Source organism: Lissotriton vulgaris, chromosome 2_2 (assembly GCF_964263255.1).
Source record: "Lissotriton vulgaris chromosome 2_2, aLisVul1.2, whole genome shotgun sequence".
Taxonomy (NCBI): Eukaryota; Metazoa; Chordata; class Amphibia; order Caudata; family Salamandridae; genus Lissotriton; species Lissotriton vulgaris.
Window position 1 is genome coordinate 23,705,934 of NC_141688.1, and position 20,313 is coordinate 23,726,246.

Below are 20,313 nucleotides of genomic sequence, written 5' to 3' on the forward strand. Positions count from 1 at the left end.
CCCTTTGCCTTGTTTTTTCCACCATCTTTTGTTGGACCTAGGTCTCTGGGTGCCTTACCACTGCCAAACAGTGCTGAGGTGCAGGTGCTCTCTCCCAACAACATGGCTGCACAGGCCCCTGCTACTGCGGAGTGGCCTTTGTAGATACACACTAGTAGTCAGGAGCAGGCTGGGACATTAGGATACAGTAACACTACCATCCGCCTTTCCAGTCCGTAGCCTAGAATGTGGAAGCTCCTGGAACCTTCCAGAATAGGGGAGGGGTTACACTTTGCCACCTTTAGAGAGAGGTCACCTGACCTAGGGGTATAAGGAGGAAGGAGGGAAATCTGCTAGTCAGTTGGGGCACCACTGCACCTGGGGGAACCTCTGCAGGAGTTTAGGCGGTTGGGCCAAAGGGAGTAACCTACACAACTGGGACTGACTGGGCCTAGGCACTGCTTTTCTAAGTTGAGTGAGGGACTCTGCCAGCCTGCTGATCTGGCCCAGCATTAGGGAACCCAGGGAACCACCCCCAGTGTGCCAAAGAGAAACCATCCTGCCTCTGAAGCCACCAACTCAATGTTGGTGAAGGACAGGAGGCGGCGGGCGCTCAGGGAGAGATAGACCTAACTGCACATTGACATTAGTGAGAATGTGTTGCAAGGAAGACATTCCAGGGCAAGCAGTATGTCAAGGAGGAGTGCATCGCCAGAGGACAGGAGGGAGGAAAGGCAATTGAGATTGGAGCTTGCTAAGATGGAGAAGGAGAGAGAGGAAAAGAGGCTAGCCATGGAGGAGAGGACGCTTGCGCATGAGCTTAGCCTAAAAGAATTAGAGCTGCGAGCAATGGAGATAGGTACGCAAGGCAATATGAATGGTGGTAGACTACCAGAAGTTCCACAAGAGCCTAAGTTCTATCTGCCAAAGGAGGTGATAGCCAGTTTCAGTGTGGGGGATGACATCGACAAGTGGTTGGCGGCATATGAGGTGTCCTTGTAGCCCATGGGGTGCTAGAGAGTTACTGGGGGGGGTGGCCTGTATTGGTACATACCTCCAGTGGTGAGGGACACACTCCTGACTTTAGAGAAAGCAGACCGAACCAACTACCCGGTCATGAAGGAGGTGCTGCTTAGAAATGTAAATGTAAATCCAGTACTTGTATAGCGCACAAATCACTCTCACGGTATCTCGGCGCTGGGGGCCGTTGGGAAGATTAAGCGAGCTATTAACCAGAGTCGCACGGTGCCAGGCAGACTCCTGCCACCAGAGCCAGGGATCGAACCCTGATCCCCAGGGGCCACCGCCAGTCGCCCAGGCCGTGGCGCTACACCTCTTTCCAGTTTGGCCTCCACTCCAGAGAAGTATCGCCAGAGGTTCCGCAACAGCCATAAGCTGCATACCCAAAACTGGGTGGATTTCTTTGATTATGTACGGAAGGCTTTAGATGGTTGGGTGCATGGCAGCAAAGTGAGCGATTATGAAGGGCTGTACAATTTGTTTTTAAGGGAGCACCTTCTAGATAAATGTTTTCCGGAGCTGCGCCAACATCTGGTGGACCGCAAGCTGACCGACCCTCGGGAACTTGCGGAGGAGGCGGATACCTGGGTTAGCACTCGGGTGTCCCACAAGGGACCCAGGGGAGATGCCCGAAAGGTGGACAGGGATTTTTCCAGAAGATAGAGGGGGGGGGGGGGGGGGGGGGGGGGGGAGATAAAAAGAAGGAGTTCGCGAGAGGCCCACAAAATAAATCACCTGGGAAAGGGGAGGTTCCCCACCCCAATCTGGATTCCAGAAACCCACTCACCCTGACAAGAGTCAGCAGCCCAGAACTGTCCGGTGCTACGAGTGTGGGGAGGTTGGACACTACAAGGGGAATCCCCAGTGTCGCAAGAGGTCCCCAGCACCCACAGGAGGTAAGAGCCCCGGGGTGGCTAGTTTAGCGCTGGGGTAGGAGTTGTTCCTAGATAAGGGAGGGGAGTGGACAGGCTTGACCCTGGACTCACTCGGAGATAGAGAGATGGTCCCTGTGACGTCGTTACCCTTGAACACTACCAAATACCAGCAGAGGGTGCGGGTTAACTAGGAGGAGGTGGAGGCTCTGAGGGACACGGGTGCCAGCATGACGATGGTGCTGAGACGGCTGGTGTCCCCGAGCAAGTGATCCCCAACATATTCCATCCGGCTGAATTGACTGACAGCAGTGCGAGTCACTACCCTGTGGCTCATGTTCCCTTTGAGTGGGGAGGAGTATCGGGCCAGTTGAGAGTTGCTGTAAGCCCTGCCTTGCCAGTTGAGTGTCTGCTTGGAAACGATCTGGAGTTTACCGCCTGGAAGGAGGTGGAGTTCCAAGCCCACACAGAAATGCTGGGGTTACCAGGATGGACTTACGTGGTCACGAGGTCCATGGCTGCCCGGCAAGGAACTCAACCCGGGTTGGAGCCTGGAACACTGGCCCAGCCCAATGCTGGCCAAGAAGAGGACGTTGTAGAGGACACGCCCCGTGAGATGGATGGGGAGCCCGCGGAGGTAACCCTGGAGTCCCTTGATGTGGATGTTGTTCCCGAAGGGGAACTTGCTGACCCCTGCAGAGTGGCAGGTGGAAGGAGGGCCTACCAGGGATGAATTCAGTTGGGCGCAGAGAGTGTTCCCCAATCTTGAAGGCATGCGGCGGCAGGCTGAAGCCCAAGCGACCAACCAAGAGACCGGCAATTACAACATTTACTGGGAGGATGGCCTCCTCTACAGTGAGCCTAAGGCTCCGGTGCATGGATCATCAAAGGCCTTAGTGGTCCCCCAATGCTACCGAGCCTTCCTGCTAGAATTGGCACACGAGATACCACTAGCTGGACACCTTGGTTCAGGACAAAACCTTTGCACGGTTGGTCCCACATTTCTACTAGCCCAGAATGCGAGTTGCCTCGGACACCTTTTGCAAGACCTGTAAGACTTGCCAGGCGAGTGGCAAGACTGGGACTAAGTTGAAGGTCCCCTTGGAACTGCTCCCGGTTGTCGGCACCCTTTTTGAGGGGGTTGGCATTGATCTGGTCTGGCAATGGACCCGCCGAATTCTTTAGGACACTAGTTGATCTTGGTGTTGGTGGACCTCGCCATCCGGTATCCAGAGGCAATCCCCCTGGGGACCATCACTTAGTGGAGAAGTGTGGCTCAGGGGTTAGAGGCGGCAGACCCGGAAGCGGAGATCGGCCCTGGACCAGGGTTCAATTCCCCGCCTCGGCGGATCTTGGGCTCAAAAAATTCCACGGACTCGATAATTCTCGCTCCGGTGCCTTCTCAACTCACGGGTTCACACTCTGCGACTCTGGGCAATAGCTTGCTTAATCTCCACAACGGCCCCTTGCGGCGGGATGCCTGGCTTTCACCTTGTGGATACCCTGCCGGGGTTATCTCACAGGGGAATACCAGGACGGGTTCCCTAAGCAAGCGCCGGGAAACCCTTTGTGGGTAGCTGTGCGCTATATAAGCTCAAATACATATACAATACAATCACTGACGCAGGCCTTGATAGGGATTTTTACCCGTGTGGAATTCCCCGAAGTCGTGGTGTCAGATAGGGCACGAATTTCATGTCGGCCTACATGCAGGCCATGTGGAAGGAGTGCGAAGTGACCTACCGGTTCTATACTCCTTATCACCCCCAGACTAACAGGCTCGTAGAGCGCTTCAATAAGACCTTGAAGGGGATGATCCGGAGCCTGCCAGAGGACTTAAGGAAGTGGGACGTCCTCCTACCCTGTCTGCTATTTTCATACCGAGGTGCCGCAGAAAGCTGCTCTATGGCCACCCCGTTAGGGGCCCCCTCAGCCTTGTGAAGGAGGGGTGCGAGAAGACTTCGAAGAAACGTCCCCGTGACGTGGTCAGCTACATGCTGGCATTCCGCAGCCAGAAGGTCAAGCTGTGGAAGGAAGCCTCAGACAGCCTGGAGGCTAGTCAAGCAGTCATGAAGGAGTGGTATGACCGCAACGCTCGGAGGAGTTAGATGCTGGAGAGAAGGTGTGGGTCATGGATCCCGGAGAGCTTAGCGCCCTCCAGGACCAGTGGACTGGACCATACGAGATCGTGGAGAAACGAGGAAAGACCACTTACGTTGTCAACCTAAAGACCCCCCGACAACCCCATAGGGAGTTCTACATTAAGTGCCTGAAGCTGCACTGTGAGTGATCTGAGCTTGCTCTCCTTATGGTGACGGATGGGAGAGAAGAGGCAGAGCGAGCCTCTTCCGGACCTTCTGGCGGCCCAAGAAAAGGATAGATCGGTGGAGTCCTTGACCCCTGAGCAACAGAGGGACTGCCGCCAGGTACTGGAGCAGTACTCCTCGCTCTTCTCCCTCACTCCTGGAATCACGCATCTGTGTACCCATGACGTGGACACAGGGGACAGCCCAACCGTGAAAACCAAGTCTTGCCGGCTGTCCGAGAAGATTAAGACCAGCATCCAGAGTGAGGTGGCCAGGATGTTGGAGCTGGAGGTGATTGAGCCTTCCAGCAGCCCTTGGGCTAGTCCAGTGGTGTTGGTGCAAAAGGAGGTCCCATCGGGCACCACACCAGAACTTTGGTTCTGTGGAGACTACTGTGGTCTGAACTCCATGACCAAGACGGATGCTCACCCGATCCCCGGGCGGATGAGCTGATTGACCAACTGAGAGCAGCTCGGCATCTGAGTACCATCGACCTGACGTCAGGATACTGGCAGATTGCCATGACGGAGGAGCAAAGGAGAATACTGCGTTCTCCACCCCCGAGGGCCACTTTCAATTTACAGGCTCAAGAATGCTCCGGCAACTTTCCAGTGGTTGGTTAACCAGGTGCTTTCTGGTCTAGAGGCCTTCTCCTCTGCGTACCTGGACAACAGAGCTGTCTTAAGCAGCAGCTGGGTGGACCATCTGCAGCATCTCCAGGAGGTGCTACAGGCTATACAGCGGGCTGGCCTAACCATCAAGGCTAGTAAGTGCCAGATTGGACAGGGATCTGTCGTCTACCTGGGACACCTAGTGGGTGGGGGAAAGGTGCAACCCCTCTAGGCTAAAATGGAGACCATCCTGGCCTGGGAGCCCCCCAAAACCCAAACAGAGGACCGAGCTTTCCTCTGCCTCACTGGTTACTACCCCCGGTTTGCCTAGGGGTATGGAACCATCGTAGCCCCCCCTGACTGAATTGACGTCCAAAAAGTAGCCACAGAAAGTCGTCTGGGCGGCTGTCTGTCAAGAGGCATTTGACGCACTGAAGCACGCGATGTGCACCGCTCCGGTGCTTGCAACTCCAGATTTCCCAAAGGAATTTATCGTGCAGACAGACGCCTCTGTGCATGGCATAGGAGCTGTGCTCTCCCAGCTAAACGAAGAAGGCCAAGACCAGCCTATGACCTAATGCGTTCATCTCCCGAAGGCTACTCCCCAGGGAACAACGGTGGAGTACGATAGAGCATGAAACCTTCGCCATGGTTTGAGCCCTGAAGAAGTTGTGGCCATACCTCTTTGGCTCTCACTTCCTCTTTCAGACCGACCACCAACCCCTTCGCTGGCTCATGCAAATGAGGCAAAACCCCCAAATTGCTAAGGTGGTCCATTTCCCTCCATGGTATGGACTTTCGGATGGAACATTGTCCCGGATTAGACCACACCAACACTGACGGTCTCTCCTGGTTTTTCCACCTTAGTGATGAGTACTCCATAGAGGTTGGGTAGGTCTCCCCACTTTCGGCTGCGGGGGACGCATGTTAGACCTGTCAGCCCTAGGGTGGTCTTACCCCATTTTTTTTGCCCTTTGCCTTGTTTTTTCCACCATTTTTTGTTGGACCTTGGCCTCTGGGCACCTTTCCACTGCCAAACACTGCTGAGGTGCAGGTGATCTCTCCCAACAACATGGCTGCCACAGGCCCCTGCTACTGCAGAGTGGCCTTTGTAGACACGCACTAGTAGTCAGGAGCAGGCTGGGACATTAGGATACAGTAACACTGCCATCCCGCCTTTTCAGTCCATTGCCTAGAATGTGGAAGCTCCTGGAACCTTCCAGAATAGGGGAGGGGTTACACTTTGCCGCCTTTAGAGAGTGGTCACCTGACCTAGGGGTGTAAGGGGGAAGGAGGCAAACCTGCTAGTCAGTTGGGGCACCACTGGACCTGATGGAACCTCTGCAGGAGTTTAGGCGGTTGGGCCTAGGGGAGGAACCTACACCACTAGGACTGACTGGGCCTAGGCACTACTTTTCTAAGTTGAGTGAGGGACTCTGCCAGCCTGCTGATCTGGCCCAGCGTTGGGGAACGCAGGGAACCACATTCAGTGTGCCAGGGAGAACCATCCTGCCCCTGAAGCCACCAACTCAACCCCCCTTCATTTCCCCCCAAGAAACTACACCAGAAGGGCGCTGGAACCATCAAGCGCTGTATGGAAACAACTACCTGCTGTAAGGACTGCTGGGGGATCAACCAGGTAACCAGCACTTCCCACCTGAACTATGCCCCTGCGCTCCCCTGCCTAAGCTGTGACTGATCCCCAGCGCAGCCTTGCCCTGGACTGCCCAGAACTGTTTGTCCCCTTAAGCGCTATTCTTTCCAAGCGCTATCCTGCCCTGGAAGACGCTGTGCTGTGGAAAGCACTGTTGGCAATAACAATCTCCCAGCGCTGGGCTACAAGAGACTGCCTTTGTGTCGGTTTGCGCTGAACCTGTGAAAACGCTGTTGCCCCTCGAAGCGCTGTGTCTTTTGGGGCTGAACTCACCTCGGCGGCCCGGCGCCTCATCAGCGAAGTGCCGCTGCTGCCGCGTCCCTGCTGCGGCCTACGGAGCAAGGAGAGGACTGCCGGGGAATCAGAGGCCTGCGCTAGGCCTGTGAGGCCCGGAGGGAGGGCATCATCACGTGGTTGGGGCGCCGGCCACGTCATCGGCCGCGCCCCCTGCCAGACGCACCCCCATTGGCTGTTGGTGCCACGCCCCGTAAGCTGCGCTGTCATTGGCGGCTGCGGGCACGCCCTCGCCCAGACGCTCCCTGATTGGCCAGGACAGCCGAAGCCAGTCTAGGAGGCCCGGGCCGACCCGAGACATCGGCGAGGGGGCTCCAGGAGCGCAAGACCCCCCCTAACCCGCCCCGACTGAAAATTGCACTGCAAGGGCCTCCTCAGAGGCCGAAGATCTAGTTAACATCCCTGGGGGAAGGCAGAAGGCTGTAGTGACAGCTGGGCCTGCCGTGGAGCCTCCAGTTAACAGAGGCGGGTCTCCACCGGCTGATACTGCAGATGGGGCTGTGGGCCCGGATTAACCCTTTAGAGGCCTGAGCTGGGAGGGACATTGAGTGAAGGCCCCTCCTGCACTGGGCCCAAGACTGCCCGAGTGGAATATCTGGTTCAGAATCAACCGTTGCCAGGGGAATGGTTCTCTCCAGAGTGCCCCTGCCTGGGAACTGTTGATGGCACGTCAGTAATGTTTTTGATGCCCATGGTTACAGGGGAAAGTGCCTGTTGCTCTTGCCAAACTCCTGAATAATATCAGTGTTGAATGTGCATGGTTATGAGGCCCCTGTTGAGCTGCTTTGAAGAACCCCGTGCACAAGGAATGTTTTACATGGAAAGTGGTCTTATGAAATGTTTATGAAGAATGTTATGACCTAGCCTGCCCTAACTAGTAGCAAGGTATTTACAGAAATGTAGCCTGATGTTTAAAGAAATGCCCAGTACCTGAATTGATGCCTAGTACATACCAGTGAGTTACTTACCCGCAATGAAGAAAGTCTAGATAAAGAATCTAGTTTTAAAACAACTGGTTGGTGTGGTGTCATTTTATTGCGTGTGCCTCCCTGTCTCAGTGTGAGTGTGTGCTGCATTTCTGCTTTACAACTAGCCTTCAGGTGCCTTCCTGCTCACGCCAAGCTACCGCAGTGGAATGGGGACCCCAGTTCTTACAATGTCCTTTTGTGAAAAAAAGACCCAAAGTTGAAACACAGCCAATAGCTCCCTCTAGAACACTTCACAGAGCGAAAAGTCTCTCAGATTTTTTAGCACAAGTGACAATAGTGATGTATTAATAAGGGAAGACTCTCTGGGGAGGACGGTGGGTCACATGTGAATCTATGAAAGATACCAATACTGGACAACTGAAGTTACACGTAAGTAACTAGTTTTCTTATCCAGTATTGGATCTTTCATAGATTCACATGTTCGAATCAGAATCGTAAGCAGTAATACAAATTTTATCTTCGAGGATGGCGGGTGCCATATAAATGGCTAATAGATATCTTCATAAATCGATAAATCTGTACATATCTACTTCATATGTATGACAATATAAAATACAAGCATATATGCATAAAGAGAATGCAAACATAGCAATAACATGCAAAGCGAATACATTGAACATTATTAATCAAATCACCTTCAAAACAGAGGCTTACCTTATTAGATGCATCTGTTCTTGGCATGTAGGGCTGACATTCATATCTTAGCATAGATCGTTGCCTAGTGTTGGGTCCGGATGATTGCACCTTGTTGTCCTGGAATAGTCTTCGAAGTATCATGAGATAGGTGACTCCTCCCCTGGACTACAGTGCGCATGGGCATCTTCTCCATCTTTAGATTGTTTTTCGCCATTGTGGCAAAGATGAAGTATAGTAATTTAAGAGATGGCCATGCAAAAGAGAATACTGCAGCTGCAACAGGTACCGGGGAGGAGGGTGGGCGATATGAATGTCAGCAGCCCTACATGCCAAGAACAGATGTATGCTGGTAAGTAGCATTTTCCGTTCGAGGCATGTGGGCTGCTGAATTCATATCTCAGCATAGACTGTATAGCAGTTTCTCCTCTAGCGGTGGTCACCTGTACCAGCTGCAGCAGTCTGAAAAAGAGTTTTAAGGACAGCCTGGCCTACAGCAGCTTGCTGCTTTGTTTGCACGTCTACACAATAGTGTTTAGTGAAAGTATGTATTGAAGACCATGTAGCTGCCCTACATATGTCAGGAATATTCCCTAGGAAAGCCATGGATGCCCCCATTTTACGCGTAGTGTACGCTTTTGGGGGGGAACTGTTAAGAGTGCGTTTAGCTTTTTGATAGCATATTTGAATGCATTTAACTATTCACCTGGCTATTCCTGATTTTAAATGGGATTACCTTTATGTTGTGGTGAAAAAGCAACAAACAGTTGCTTTGTTTTCCTAAATGATTTAGTCCTGTCAACGTAATATAGCAGAGCTCTCCTTATTTCTGCTGTCTGTAGGGCTCTTTCAGCTACTGACTGTGGGTTTTGGAAGAAAACTGGCAATTCTATTTATTGATTGATTGATATGGAAAGTGGATATGACTTTTGGCATAAACTTAGGGTTAGTCCGAAGTACTACCTTATTTGCATGTATGTGCATCAAAGGTTCTTGAATGGTTAGTACCGGTAGCTCACTCACTCGCCTGAGGGAGGTCATGGCAATCAAGAATGCCACCTTCCATGCTAGAAATTATAATTCCCATGAATGGAGTGGTTCGAAACGAGGTCCCATAAGTCTGGTAAGTACTACATTTAAGTTCCAGACTGGTGAAGGTGGGTGCTATGGAGGGATTATCCTTTTAAGACCTTCCATAAAAGCTTTGATTGGGGGTACTTTAAGCAGGGAAAGGTGTTTTCTGTTCTGGAGATATGCTGCTATAGCAGCAGGATGTAGCCTTGTGGAAGAGTATGCTAGATTGCATCTTTGAAGATGTAACAGATAATGTTTTGGATGGATGCATCTAATGGATTGATTTGGTTATTATTGCAATAAATTACAAATCTTTTCCATTTAGCTGCATAGCATGCTCTAGTAGTTAGTTGGCTGTCTTGCCTCCTGGATAATGTTCATGCAATCAGGAGGCAAGTTAAGGTATCCGAACTCTAAGACTTCAGGAGCCAGATCTCTAGGTTCATCTGATTGGGATCTGGGTGCCTTATTTCTCCATGGTTCTGAGTTAAAAAATGGGGTGAGGCGCATTCTTTGGTGGGGAACTACTGAAAGTTCTAGGAACGTTGTGTACCATGGCTGTCTTGCCCATGTGGGAGCAACCAGGTTCATTGAGAGTGACTGCTGGCGTAGTTTGCGTGCCACCAGCGGAATCAGTGGGGCTGGTGGAAAAGCATACGCAAATCTGCCTGACCAGTTCATCCATATCGCATTGCCCTGTGACAACGGATGTGAGAACCTGGCAGCAATGCGATATGAGCTGCATGAACACTCGAGCTGGCAAAGAGTGTTGTGGCTGAAACTTTTGAATGAGAGTCTGCATGTTGGCTATCCTGGCTGTATTTGGATATGCCTTTGCTATTGAGGTATCTATTGTAGCCCCCAGATATTGCTGTATGTGGGAGGGCTGTTGATGTGATTTTGGGTAATTCATGGAAAAACCCAGACTGTGCAGCAGCTGGAGCGTCTGAGAAGTATGGCTTGCACACAGCGCGTACAAATTGGCTTCTATGAGCCAATCGTCGAGGTATGGAAACACGTGGATGTGTTGCCTGCTGAGGTGTGCTGCTACTACCGCTAAACATTTTGTGAACTCTCTTGGGGCTGTAGTTACCCCTAAGGGGAGAACTTTGAATTGATAGTGTTGACCTATTGTGAACCAGAGGTATTTCCTGTGAGCTAGATGTATAGGTATATGAAAATATGCATCTTGGAGGTCTAATGTAGCAAGGAAGTCGCCTTGCTGGAATAACAGGAGTACTTGTTGTAGCGTAATCATATGGAAATGCTCTGAGAGTATGTACTGAATTAGTGGTCTGAGGTCTAGTATGGGTCTGAGGGATCCATCCTTCTTGGGAATTAGGAAGTATAGAGAGTATACCCCTGTTCCTTGTTGTTGAAAAGGGATTGGTTCTATTAATAATAATATAATAATCCACATTTGTATAGCGTCAACCATCACCCGTTAGGGTCTCTAGGCGCTGGGGCCGTCAGGAAGATTAAGCAAGCTATTGCCCAGAGTCACATGTTGCTGGGCTAATCTGCCGCCGGTCCCGGGGATCGAACCATGATCCCCAGATTCCGGAGTCAGTCACCCTGGCCGCGGCGCCACACCTCTCCCTTTCTATTGCTCTTTATTGTAGAATGGAGGCGACCTCTCGTAACAATGTGATGTGTTCTTTGGACATAGGACGGTGTTTGGGTGGTATGTTGGGAGGAGTAGAAGTGAGTTCCATGCAAAAAACATACTGGATAATTTGTCTCACCCACCTGTCTGTGGTAATGGAGTTCCAGACTGGTAGGAATTGTTTGACTCTGCCTCCGATTGGTGTTGAATGGTCTGGAGGGAGTGTGATGAAGTCGCTGTTTGGCGGCAGTCGAGGCTCTGGTGTTATTGCCGCCACGTTCTCTGCCTTTGTTATTGTTGCCCCTATAACCTCCTCTGTTGGAGCCCTTATTAAAGGAACTTTGGGTGTTGCTTTTGTATGTAGAGGAAGTTTGTGATGGGTTGCCTCTTGCGGAGCCTATGTAGGAGGAGCGACGAAAGGAACCTCTATGTTGTTGAAACTGAAGTGCGTCCATAGATTTAGCAGCTTCGTTTTTTTCTTCATTTTGTCGAAGATGGTATTTCTGGTCATCCCATGTGTCATCCTGTGCATGAGGATCCTCTGGTTCATTAAAATCATCCTGAGGGTCTTCCCCCATGTTATCACCATCATTATAATCTGAATTTGTAGGAGAGTAGGGCACAAAAGGCATATTAGGAAAGAAAGGAGGAGGAGTAAAAGGCATTGAGGGAGATGCCCAGAAGTCTTTTTTCTTTGGAGGAACAGGGGAAGGAGTGTCCGTGTCCAATGGTCTCTTTTTCCGGTGATAAACTGTAACGTGTCCTGTTTCAGGGTCGATATACAGTTTAGGTTGTTCCTCAGTGACTGGATCAGGATGGAAGTGTTCCTTCTGAACTGTCCGAGACTTTGGCGACGATGTTTTTGGCTTAGTGACTTGTTTGTGACCTTTTGGCTCGAGGGCCTTTGGTCTTGGAGTTTTATTCGGCTTGACTGTTGCTTTGGGGTCGGTAACCTTTTTCGGTTCGACATCCTTTGTTGGTTTAACAGTCTTTTTCGGTTCGGCGACCTTGTTTGGGTCGACAACCTGTTTCGGATTGACTGGAGCTTTCGGTTCGATACGTTTTTTATGTGCGACGGTTTTAGGTCGAGTCAATGGCTTTTTTCGGCTCAACGGGCTTTGTGGTGTGATCCTGTTTTTGTTGATCGACACTCTTTAGGATCGACGGCCTTCTTTGGGTCGGGTGTTCTTTTGGAACGACGACCCGTTTTGGTTTGAGGCTCTTGTTTGGCTCGATAGCTTTCGACTCAATAACCTTTTTGGGTTAGGCGACCTTCTTTGGTTCGGCCACCTTCTTCGTTCGACGACCTTTGGTTTAACGACCTTCGGATTGACTACCTTTGGATCGACTACTTTCGGTTCGACAACATTCTTAGGGAGAATGGTAAACGGTCCTGGGCTATCAGAAGGCCTGGTTTTGGGCTTCGGAGCTGAGCCGGAAGGCGGGGCTTCTGAAGGAGCTTGTCGATCTCGGCTAAGGCATTTAGGCGATGTTTTGACCGGAGCCTTATCCTTTGGGATAAGCAGTGTTCAGGGCTGGGTACTCACTGTTTGCCCGGCGTGATTTGGTCATCAGAGTCAGACAGGTCCTCAACGGTGACCATTTCAAGATCAGAGTCCGCCGCTTCTGGGAGGTCGTGTCGAAGATGTTCTACGGTTCCGGTGCCGGCCGCTGCATCTCTTACCTAGCGGCCCGTCGATTCCGGATGGTCTACTTCGAACTGAATTGGGCACATGCTGGGCAATTTTCTTCATCGTGCTCCGGTGATAAGCACTTGTTGCATACTGTATGTTTGTCAGTATGCGTGAATTTGGAATGGCATTGTGGGCACCTTTTGAACGGGCTCCTTTCCATCGACAGCAGGCCCACGTGGCGTCAAAAAGGCCCAACGGCCCGCGTCGCGACTGGATCTAGATGGAAAGTTTTGTTGAGTCAAGAAGTAACGAATGAGAACAATACCGTCGAAGTAGAAGGCATTTTGGCCTTAGAAAGTAGATTTGTTTTGGTTCCGAAGTTGGAGTAGAGGAATAACATCCGAACCCAATGGCGGAAAAAAACAATCTGAGGATGGATAAGATGCCCATGCGCACTGTAGTCCAGGGGAGGAGTCACCTATTTCGTGATACTTCAAAGACTCTTCTAGGACAACAAGGTGCAATCATCCGGACCCAACACTAGGCGGCGATCTATGCTAAAATATGAATTCAGCAGCCTACATGCCTTGAACATTACGTTAAGACTGCTTGTCCTACAGCCACTTCTCCATAGCCAAATCCAAGCAGTAATGCCGCGTAAATGTATGCACATTTTTCCATGTAGCAGCGCGGCAAATTTTATCCAATGGCACTTCAGCAAAAAGCGCCACAGGGATGATACTGTTCTGGCGTAAAGAGCCTTAGGTTTGAAAGATGGTCTGCCTACTTTAGAATGGGAAAAGTGAATAGCAGCTGCAATCCACCGTGCAATTGTTGCTTTAGTCACTGCAGTACCTGGCTTTTGCGCACTCTAAGACACAAACTGTTGATCAGATCTCCGGATGCCCTTAGTATGACACAGATAAAGCATGAGGCATCTTTTTATATCAAATGTATGAAGTCCTTTCATAAACTGTTTTACCAGTCGACAAACCTCCAGAGGAACGTCTAAGTAGAGATAGCGGCAAGATGTACCTCAATAGAGGTGAATATAAGGTTGGATTTAGCAAGGGAGAGCAGATAAGGCAAACGTTTATCTGGAGAAGACTCAAGTGGGTGCACGCTGTTACGAAGTCACCATGAACAGAAACGTTTTCATTTGAGACTGTACATTTAAATAGTGGAAGGTGCCCTTGCTTAAGAAAGGTTGTCTCTACAGTCTTGCAGCAGGCCTAAGTCTTCTAACTAAGTGAGCATCTGTAGTGAGGACGAAATCCGGCATAGGAGAAAGGAAAGTTAGCCCTATCGAGAGATTCCTGGAGTTCGGTCACCAAAGCAGAGCTGTCTTCATGACTGGAGTTATTCGCACTAGGTCGAACAATCCGGTCACCTGAAGCCATTCACTGTCTAGTTCCTCCTGTAGTGGTCTCATTCTGAGACGAGCGCAAGGTATCATCAAAATGGCAGAGGACATCATGCCCAGCAGAGATTTTATAAGCCTCACAGAAGGGACCTTTTCCCCCCTTTGCTTTGTCGCTAGAGAAGTAAGGTGTGTTTGCCTTTCTCTAGACAAGTGTGCCTGGTCTTGGATGGTGTCGAGGAATACTCCCAGAAAAAGCATCTTTTGAGACGGTTGCAAAACTGACTTCCGAAAATTGAGAGATAGCCACAGGGAATGAAACATTTGTAGGCAGATTGAAGTTGCTTTTGAGGCCTGTTGAAAAGACAGTTTGTTCACTAATCAATCGTCTAGGTAAGGAAACAGTTGTAGGCCCTGAAGCCTGAGATGAGCAGCAATTGGAGCCAGACACTGGGTGAATCCTCTCGGGGCTGACCACAAACCAAAAGAGAGGACTCCGAACTGAAAGTGAGCACCTGCCACATGAAATATAGAACTTTTCAATGTTTGGGATGAATAGGGAAATGGAAGTATGTATCCTGCAGATCTAGAGTTGCCATAAAATCCGCATGATTGAGAAGTTGAAGTACTTCCTGGAAGGTGACCATGCGGAAAGAATTTTTCTGCAGATATTTAACTTTCTGAGATCCAGAATTGGCCTCCGTTCTCCCAACTTTTTTTTATCAAAAAGACGGGAATAAAAACCTTTCCCCACTTGAGAATGAGGCACTCTTTTTATAGCCCCTTTCTGGAGATAGGTGGGAGCCTCTTCAGAGGTGGATGAAGTGGTGGGACCTTTAAGAATTCTAGAGTCTGACCATACTTTACGATGACCAGGACCCATTTCTCCGAAGTGATTTTGCTCCATTAGCTGAAATGTAGAAAAATCTTTGCAGCATTGGGGTTGGAGTGTAGCCGAATCGTAGCAAGTACTGGGGAGCCATCACTGCTTTCTAGCATTGTCTCTGGTCTGAGTAGGTTGTATTCTTCTGTTTTGTTGTCTGGAGAAAGCGGCAGCCGGAGGGGCTCGATACAACTAATGTTGATAGGCATATCTATACTGGTATGTTTGTGGCTGGTATTTCTGATAGCTCTCTCGAAGGGAATATGACCCTTTGCCACTGGCCCCTCGAAAACGTGTCTTCCTATACTGGAGTGTCCCTAATGCCTTCGTTATATCCGTATATTTCTTTAATTCCTTTAAGGCATCATCGATGTTTTTTCCAAACAGTCAGTTCCCATCAAATGGCATGTTTAAGATTTTACTTTGCACCTTTGGACGAAAGATAGTAGACATGAGCCATCCTTGGCGATGGAGAACGTCTGCTCCAGCTAGTAGTCTAAAAGCTAGAGAAGCCAAGTCCATGGATACATCTATAATTTTCGATGCAGACCTTTCCCCTTCAAGCTAAATCTTTCTTGCTTCCTGCTTTTTTGTAGTCTGGCAAAAAAAAAAAAAGGTGTCTCGCAACATCAGACCACATTTGGTGGTTATATCTCCCTAGAATTGCTAGGATATTTGCGGCAGGCACAGACACCCCAGCCATAGTGGTGAATCTCTTCCAAATATTCTCCAAGCGCCTTCCATCCTTATCGGGTGGAGCAGAAATGGGTACAGACGAATTCTGCGATCTTCGCTGCGCAGCCTGGGAAATTACAGAATCTGGCCTAGGCTGTCCCACAAGACATGCAGGTGCATTGTCAGGGGTCTTGTACTTTATCAATTCTGGGAAGGATTGCTGGCACCGAATAAGGATTTTTCATAATTTTAATGACTTCTTCCCAAATATGATCTATGATGGAAATTGCGCTGACAGATTTTCTGTTCTGATCCTTAGAATCATATAAGAAGCAGTCAGACTGCTTAACAGGCACAGGTAGATGGAAACAAGTTGCGCTCTACACTATAGCATGCTGTAGCATCTGGTCTTGTGGTACAGGAACAGAAACTTGAGCCTCCGTCGTGGGTACATTGCTGCGGAGTCCAAAGCAGGCGGAGGACCCTTTGTTTTTCAACAGACACTGCTGCTGCAGGGAAGTGAGTGTGATAGTCCTGCAGCATAGCTATTAAATCCTACCTAGCTGTTAAATCCTGTACTAAAGTCATAGGCATTTGAATCATAGGCTTCTGGAGGCATCAAAACCTGTGACCCCTCCATGGGTTGATGATAATGTGTCTCATAAAATTCATCTTCATCCTCCTCTTCCTGAAACATCACAAATTTGAGAGGGGCTGCAGGCTGGACTGTACCACCCATCATCTTGATTCCTCCAAAAACGGACTAGGAGGCAAAGGAGTGCTGAATAAAGGGTCCTGGTAAAAAAAACTTGTTGACAAGAACCTGGATGATACAATTGGAGTGAACTGCAATGCAGAGGGCCTTCTTTATTGTGGCGTCGACGGTTAAACGGGCACCGTTAATGCTGAAATAACTTGTCAACGACGGTGCAGTCATAGTCTATGCTGTCAAGTGTAGTCTTCAACAGGGGCAAGAATGCCATCTATATAGGCCTCGTCGACGGTGTAGGCGCCAACTACAAAGTGGTAATCGTTGAAGATGGCAGTCTTCGTCGTAACTTCCGTTGACGGTGCAAGCACTGACTAGGAATGCAGAGGTACCAAATCCAACTGTGGTTTCGTCTCTTTTTCGACGACAAAGGGGTCTTGACATACTGACTCTTGGGCTGTTGGCAGGCAGTCTTGGAGGCTGTTTTTGAGACAGTTTTAACACAGATTTCTCCTCAGAAGGAGATGGAAGCTTCCCTTTTTTAGAGTTGTATGCTCAGAATCATGATGAGTCATTTTCAGAAGATTTCTTGCGCCCCTAGGAGGATTCCTCAGATTTGTCCCGTTTCTTAGCCACATGAACCGACACCTGGGAACTAACACTGCATTCTTCATCAGATACCACTGAGGTTTTGGATTTCCGCCTTTAAAACCTGATAAGCAATCTGCCTTCTCTATCTTTTAAGGTCTTGGAGGAAGAAGTCCTGCAGATTCTACAGTCCTTTAACTTGTGAAGAGTGTGCAGGCAATAAATACATTCCTTGTGAGGATCTTCAAAATGTAGCCTTTTCTTTCCACATGACCCACAAGGTCTGAAAAGTCATTTTCTTAGAATTATCAGACATTATGTACTCACAGAAATGTAAATAAAGAGAAAAAACTGAGCAGAGCACAGGGAGACTCCCTGTCACAACAATGTGCAGTAGAAAATCTGAGAGACTTGCTTCTCTGTGGAGTTCTCTAGAGGGTGTTAGTGCCGGACTGGCTGGGTTTCAACTTTGGTTCTTTTTTTACAAAAGGACATGGATGGGCTACTGCAGTGCATTGTTGCACATTATGATATGTATTACTGCTATGATATATATACATATATATATATGTTCTGACTGTGAGATTCCCACCTTGACGGCAGGGATGATTCAAGCACGTGAATCTTTGAAAGATCTAATACTGGATAACTGAGCTAATTAAAAGTGAACTGGACGATACAATTCAGGGGACAAGACTGGCCGGCCTAAGGTTAGTAAGGAGGTGGTCAGTTGGGTGACCGGAATCAGAAAGTAATCTATACTAAGGACATGCCGTGTCTCAGCAAAAGACCGCTTCCAGTACCCTGATCTTGGCTAATTTTTATTATTTCTTTTGGGGGGGAAAAAGTCATAAATTAGCAACAAACTTATACAATGGCCGATACATGTTCTTCACGTTAAACTAACTGCTAACTTCCACAGCAGGATTACATCAACAGTAGGTTTACAAAAAGCAGTTAAAGGAAAGCCTTACCAGTTTGATCGCAACATATTCATTGGTGTAAAGGTTTTTACCTGAGGAAACATAAAAGGAAAGACTTAGTAGAATAGTGTCTGCCTTCTACATAAGACAAACTGCATTTATCACTTGCATGAAGGAGATGGGAAAGAAAACTTTCAAGTCTAAGAGAATGTGAACATAAGCTTATTGGTTAAACCCTAAGCACAAGTGAATGGTGCTCATTCTATAAACCGTAAGGACAAGTGAATGAAAGTTCATTGTGTGAATCCTAAGTACAATTTAAGGAAATATCATGTGAAAAAGAAGCAAAAGCAAACTCAAAACAATACTAAGTACAAGTAAAAACAAACAAAAAAGCCATTGTGAGAAGTCTAACGAATGAAAGCTCAACTCATGAATACAAAGTACAAGTGAACAAAGGAATCGCTTGTGCATGCAAAGTACAAGAAAATAACGGCTCATCCTGTGGATTCAGAGGACAAGTAAATGAAAGGGCATTGAGATAACACTAAATACTATATTACATTCAAGCTCATTATGTAAGCTCTAGGCAATACAGAACAAAAGCTACATTTTGTAAACCTTAACGACAAGTGAATGACGTTTTATAGTGTACCTTAAGCACAAGTAAATGAAACCTTGCTGAAGCACAAGTGAATGAAAACTCAAGCAAATTGCAAGTACACGTGAAAGCTTAGTGCAAAATCTAAGCATAACTGAAAGAAAGTTCATTTCGTGATCGCGGTTACTATTAACGTGAAGTAGTGTTACATGTTTTATAAAGCAGATTCTGTGCACGGATCCTGGGACTTGAACATGAGGATGAAATAAATCTAAAATGCCACAAAACTAAATGACTCGAGCTTCCACGTTCTCAACGCAGCTGGTAGATATATCAGTAAAATAAATAACTGGGTTACCAAATGAAACCTCACAGCGTAGTATTTGTTACAAGGTCTGCAGGATTAAAAGAAATATCCAGATAAAGGATATTCACAAGTTCATCAATGACCTCTAGTGCGACTTGAATATTCCATGATGTCCAACCAAAGTCAATCAAGTGGCCACAAAAAGCTTTTTAGTTCAAGCATAGCACTGCTCGCCCACACTCTCTGCCCATACTTTTCATTGGCTGGTGTCATTGTCCTTGGTGGCTGGCTACCAATTCATTATGAGGCTCGTTAGTCCCTCCTTGTTACCGCCCTGTCTCCATTTGGTACCGCCCATGAGGACTCCATCTTGTACTGTGTCCTAACTCTGAGCATTCATTACCAATTCCGAGAACTATTTACTTCATTAAGGAACACAGCACGCACCGGGGTGCCAGCTTGTAAGGGCGGCCGCTTCCTAACCTAATTTGCATTTCGTTTTCTGCAAACTTTAATACGAAGCACAGCGCGAGACCTATTGCATTGTTTCACAGCGCTTCTAATTAATGCTCCAGTTAAACGTTTAGAAAATAAGGGCCTAAGTTTGTGGTGAGAGGGCCACTTCCGTTTACACCAGTGACAGTTGTGTGGCTAACCAAACAGACACAGGCATTACATGGGCAAGATCAGTTCATCCACTCTATTTTCCTTGCCCATTCAGAGTTTCGCATCTTTGCTGCAACAGATACACATCACTGCATTTGGGTGTCTGTTACAATGACAATGTGTTGCGTACATATCTGAAACATGGGCCAAGATTATGTAAATGTGTGCAGAAGTCAAAAGCCCATTCTCCTTGTTCTGTAGTGAGCACAACTTTTAAGACTCGGACGAATGGGTACAGGGGCAGGCCCCACTTCTGATTCCGTATCTTATATGTCCTTTTCGGAATCTTAGTTGCATACCAAGAGAACAATCGTTAGTCAGAAGCACCTTGGCTAGGGCGCCACCCTCAGGGGCGGACGTCACACGCTGGCATCTTGTAACTCCCCATCATCTAGGAGCACCACATATCTGCTTAGACACCCTTCCATGCAGCACATAAAACTGGAAGCTGGCTTCTAGGCCCTTCCGATGGACAAGAATAGTAAGCGGTTTTTCAAAGCTTACACAATATGGTCTTGAGGCAACAGCAAGGACCGAACTCTACTCTTACTGCAGTTAGACATTTTATCCAGAGACTGTCCGCCACTCTGCCAGGGCTGCTAACCCTTCCTTGTGCTACTCCTCATCAATGTACAGACCGTCGCACTTGAAGACTCCCTAAAACGTGCAACCTGCATCAAACCTGTATTTTTATTCCAATTGCTCACATCTCTATTCACCACATCTACCACCTCTGGGGATACCGGACTGTCCTGCCTGCGCGATCCGATGTCTACTCCCAAGCAGCATCTGTTAACAAGCATTTCAAATGCAATAGAGATTTTAAGCTATTGGCATTGTAAGTGACGATGCTTTTTTTATTTATTTATGTGTTTTGAAAACCTGTAAGCAACGACTAGAAGAAGTGCACATAACTTAAAGGCATTATC

The 20,313-nt window shown here is 48.4% G+C and overlaps 1 protein-coding gene across 9 annotated transcripts in view; it reads right to left on the reverse strand.

Annotated features, from left to right (window-relative positions):
- The window catches only part of CSNK1G1 (casein kinase 1 gamma 1), a 766,422-nt gene that overhangs the window by 269,259 nt on the left and 476,850 nt on the right, over positions 1-20,313 (reverse strand). For all 9 annotated transcript variants that reach the window (XM_086959211.1, XM_086959214.1, XM_086959215.1 and 6 more), the window contains one exon: positions 17,862-17,902. In XM_086959211.1, the coding sequence (XP_086815337.1) occupies positions 17,862-17,902 (41 nt within the window). The remainder of the gene's footprint in view (positions 1-17,861; positions 17,903-20,313) is intronic.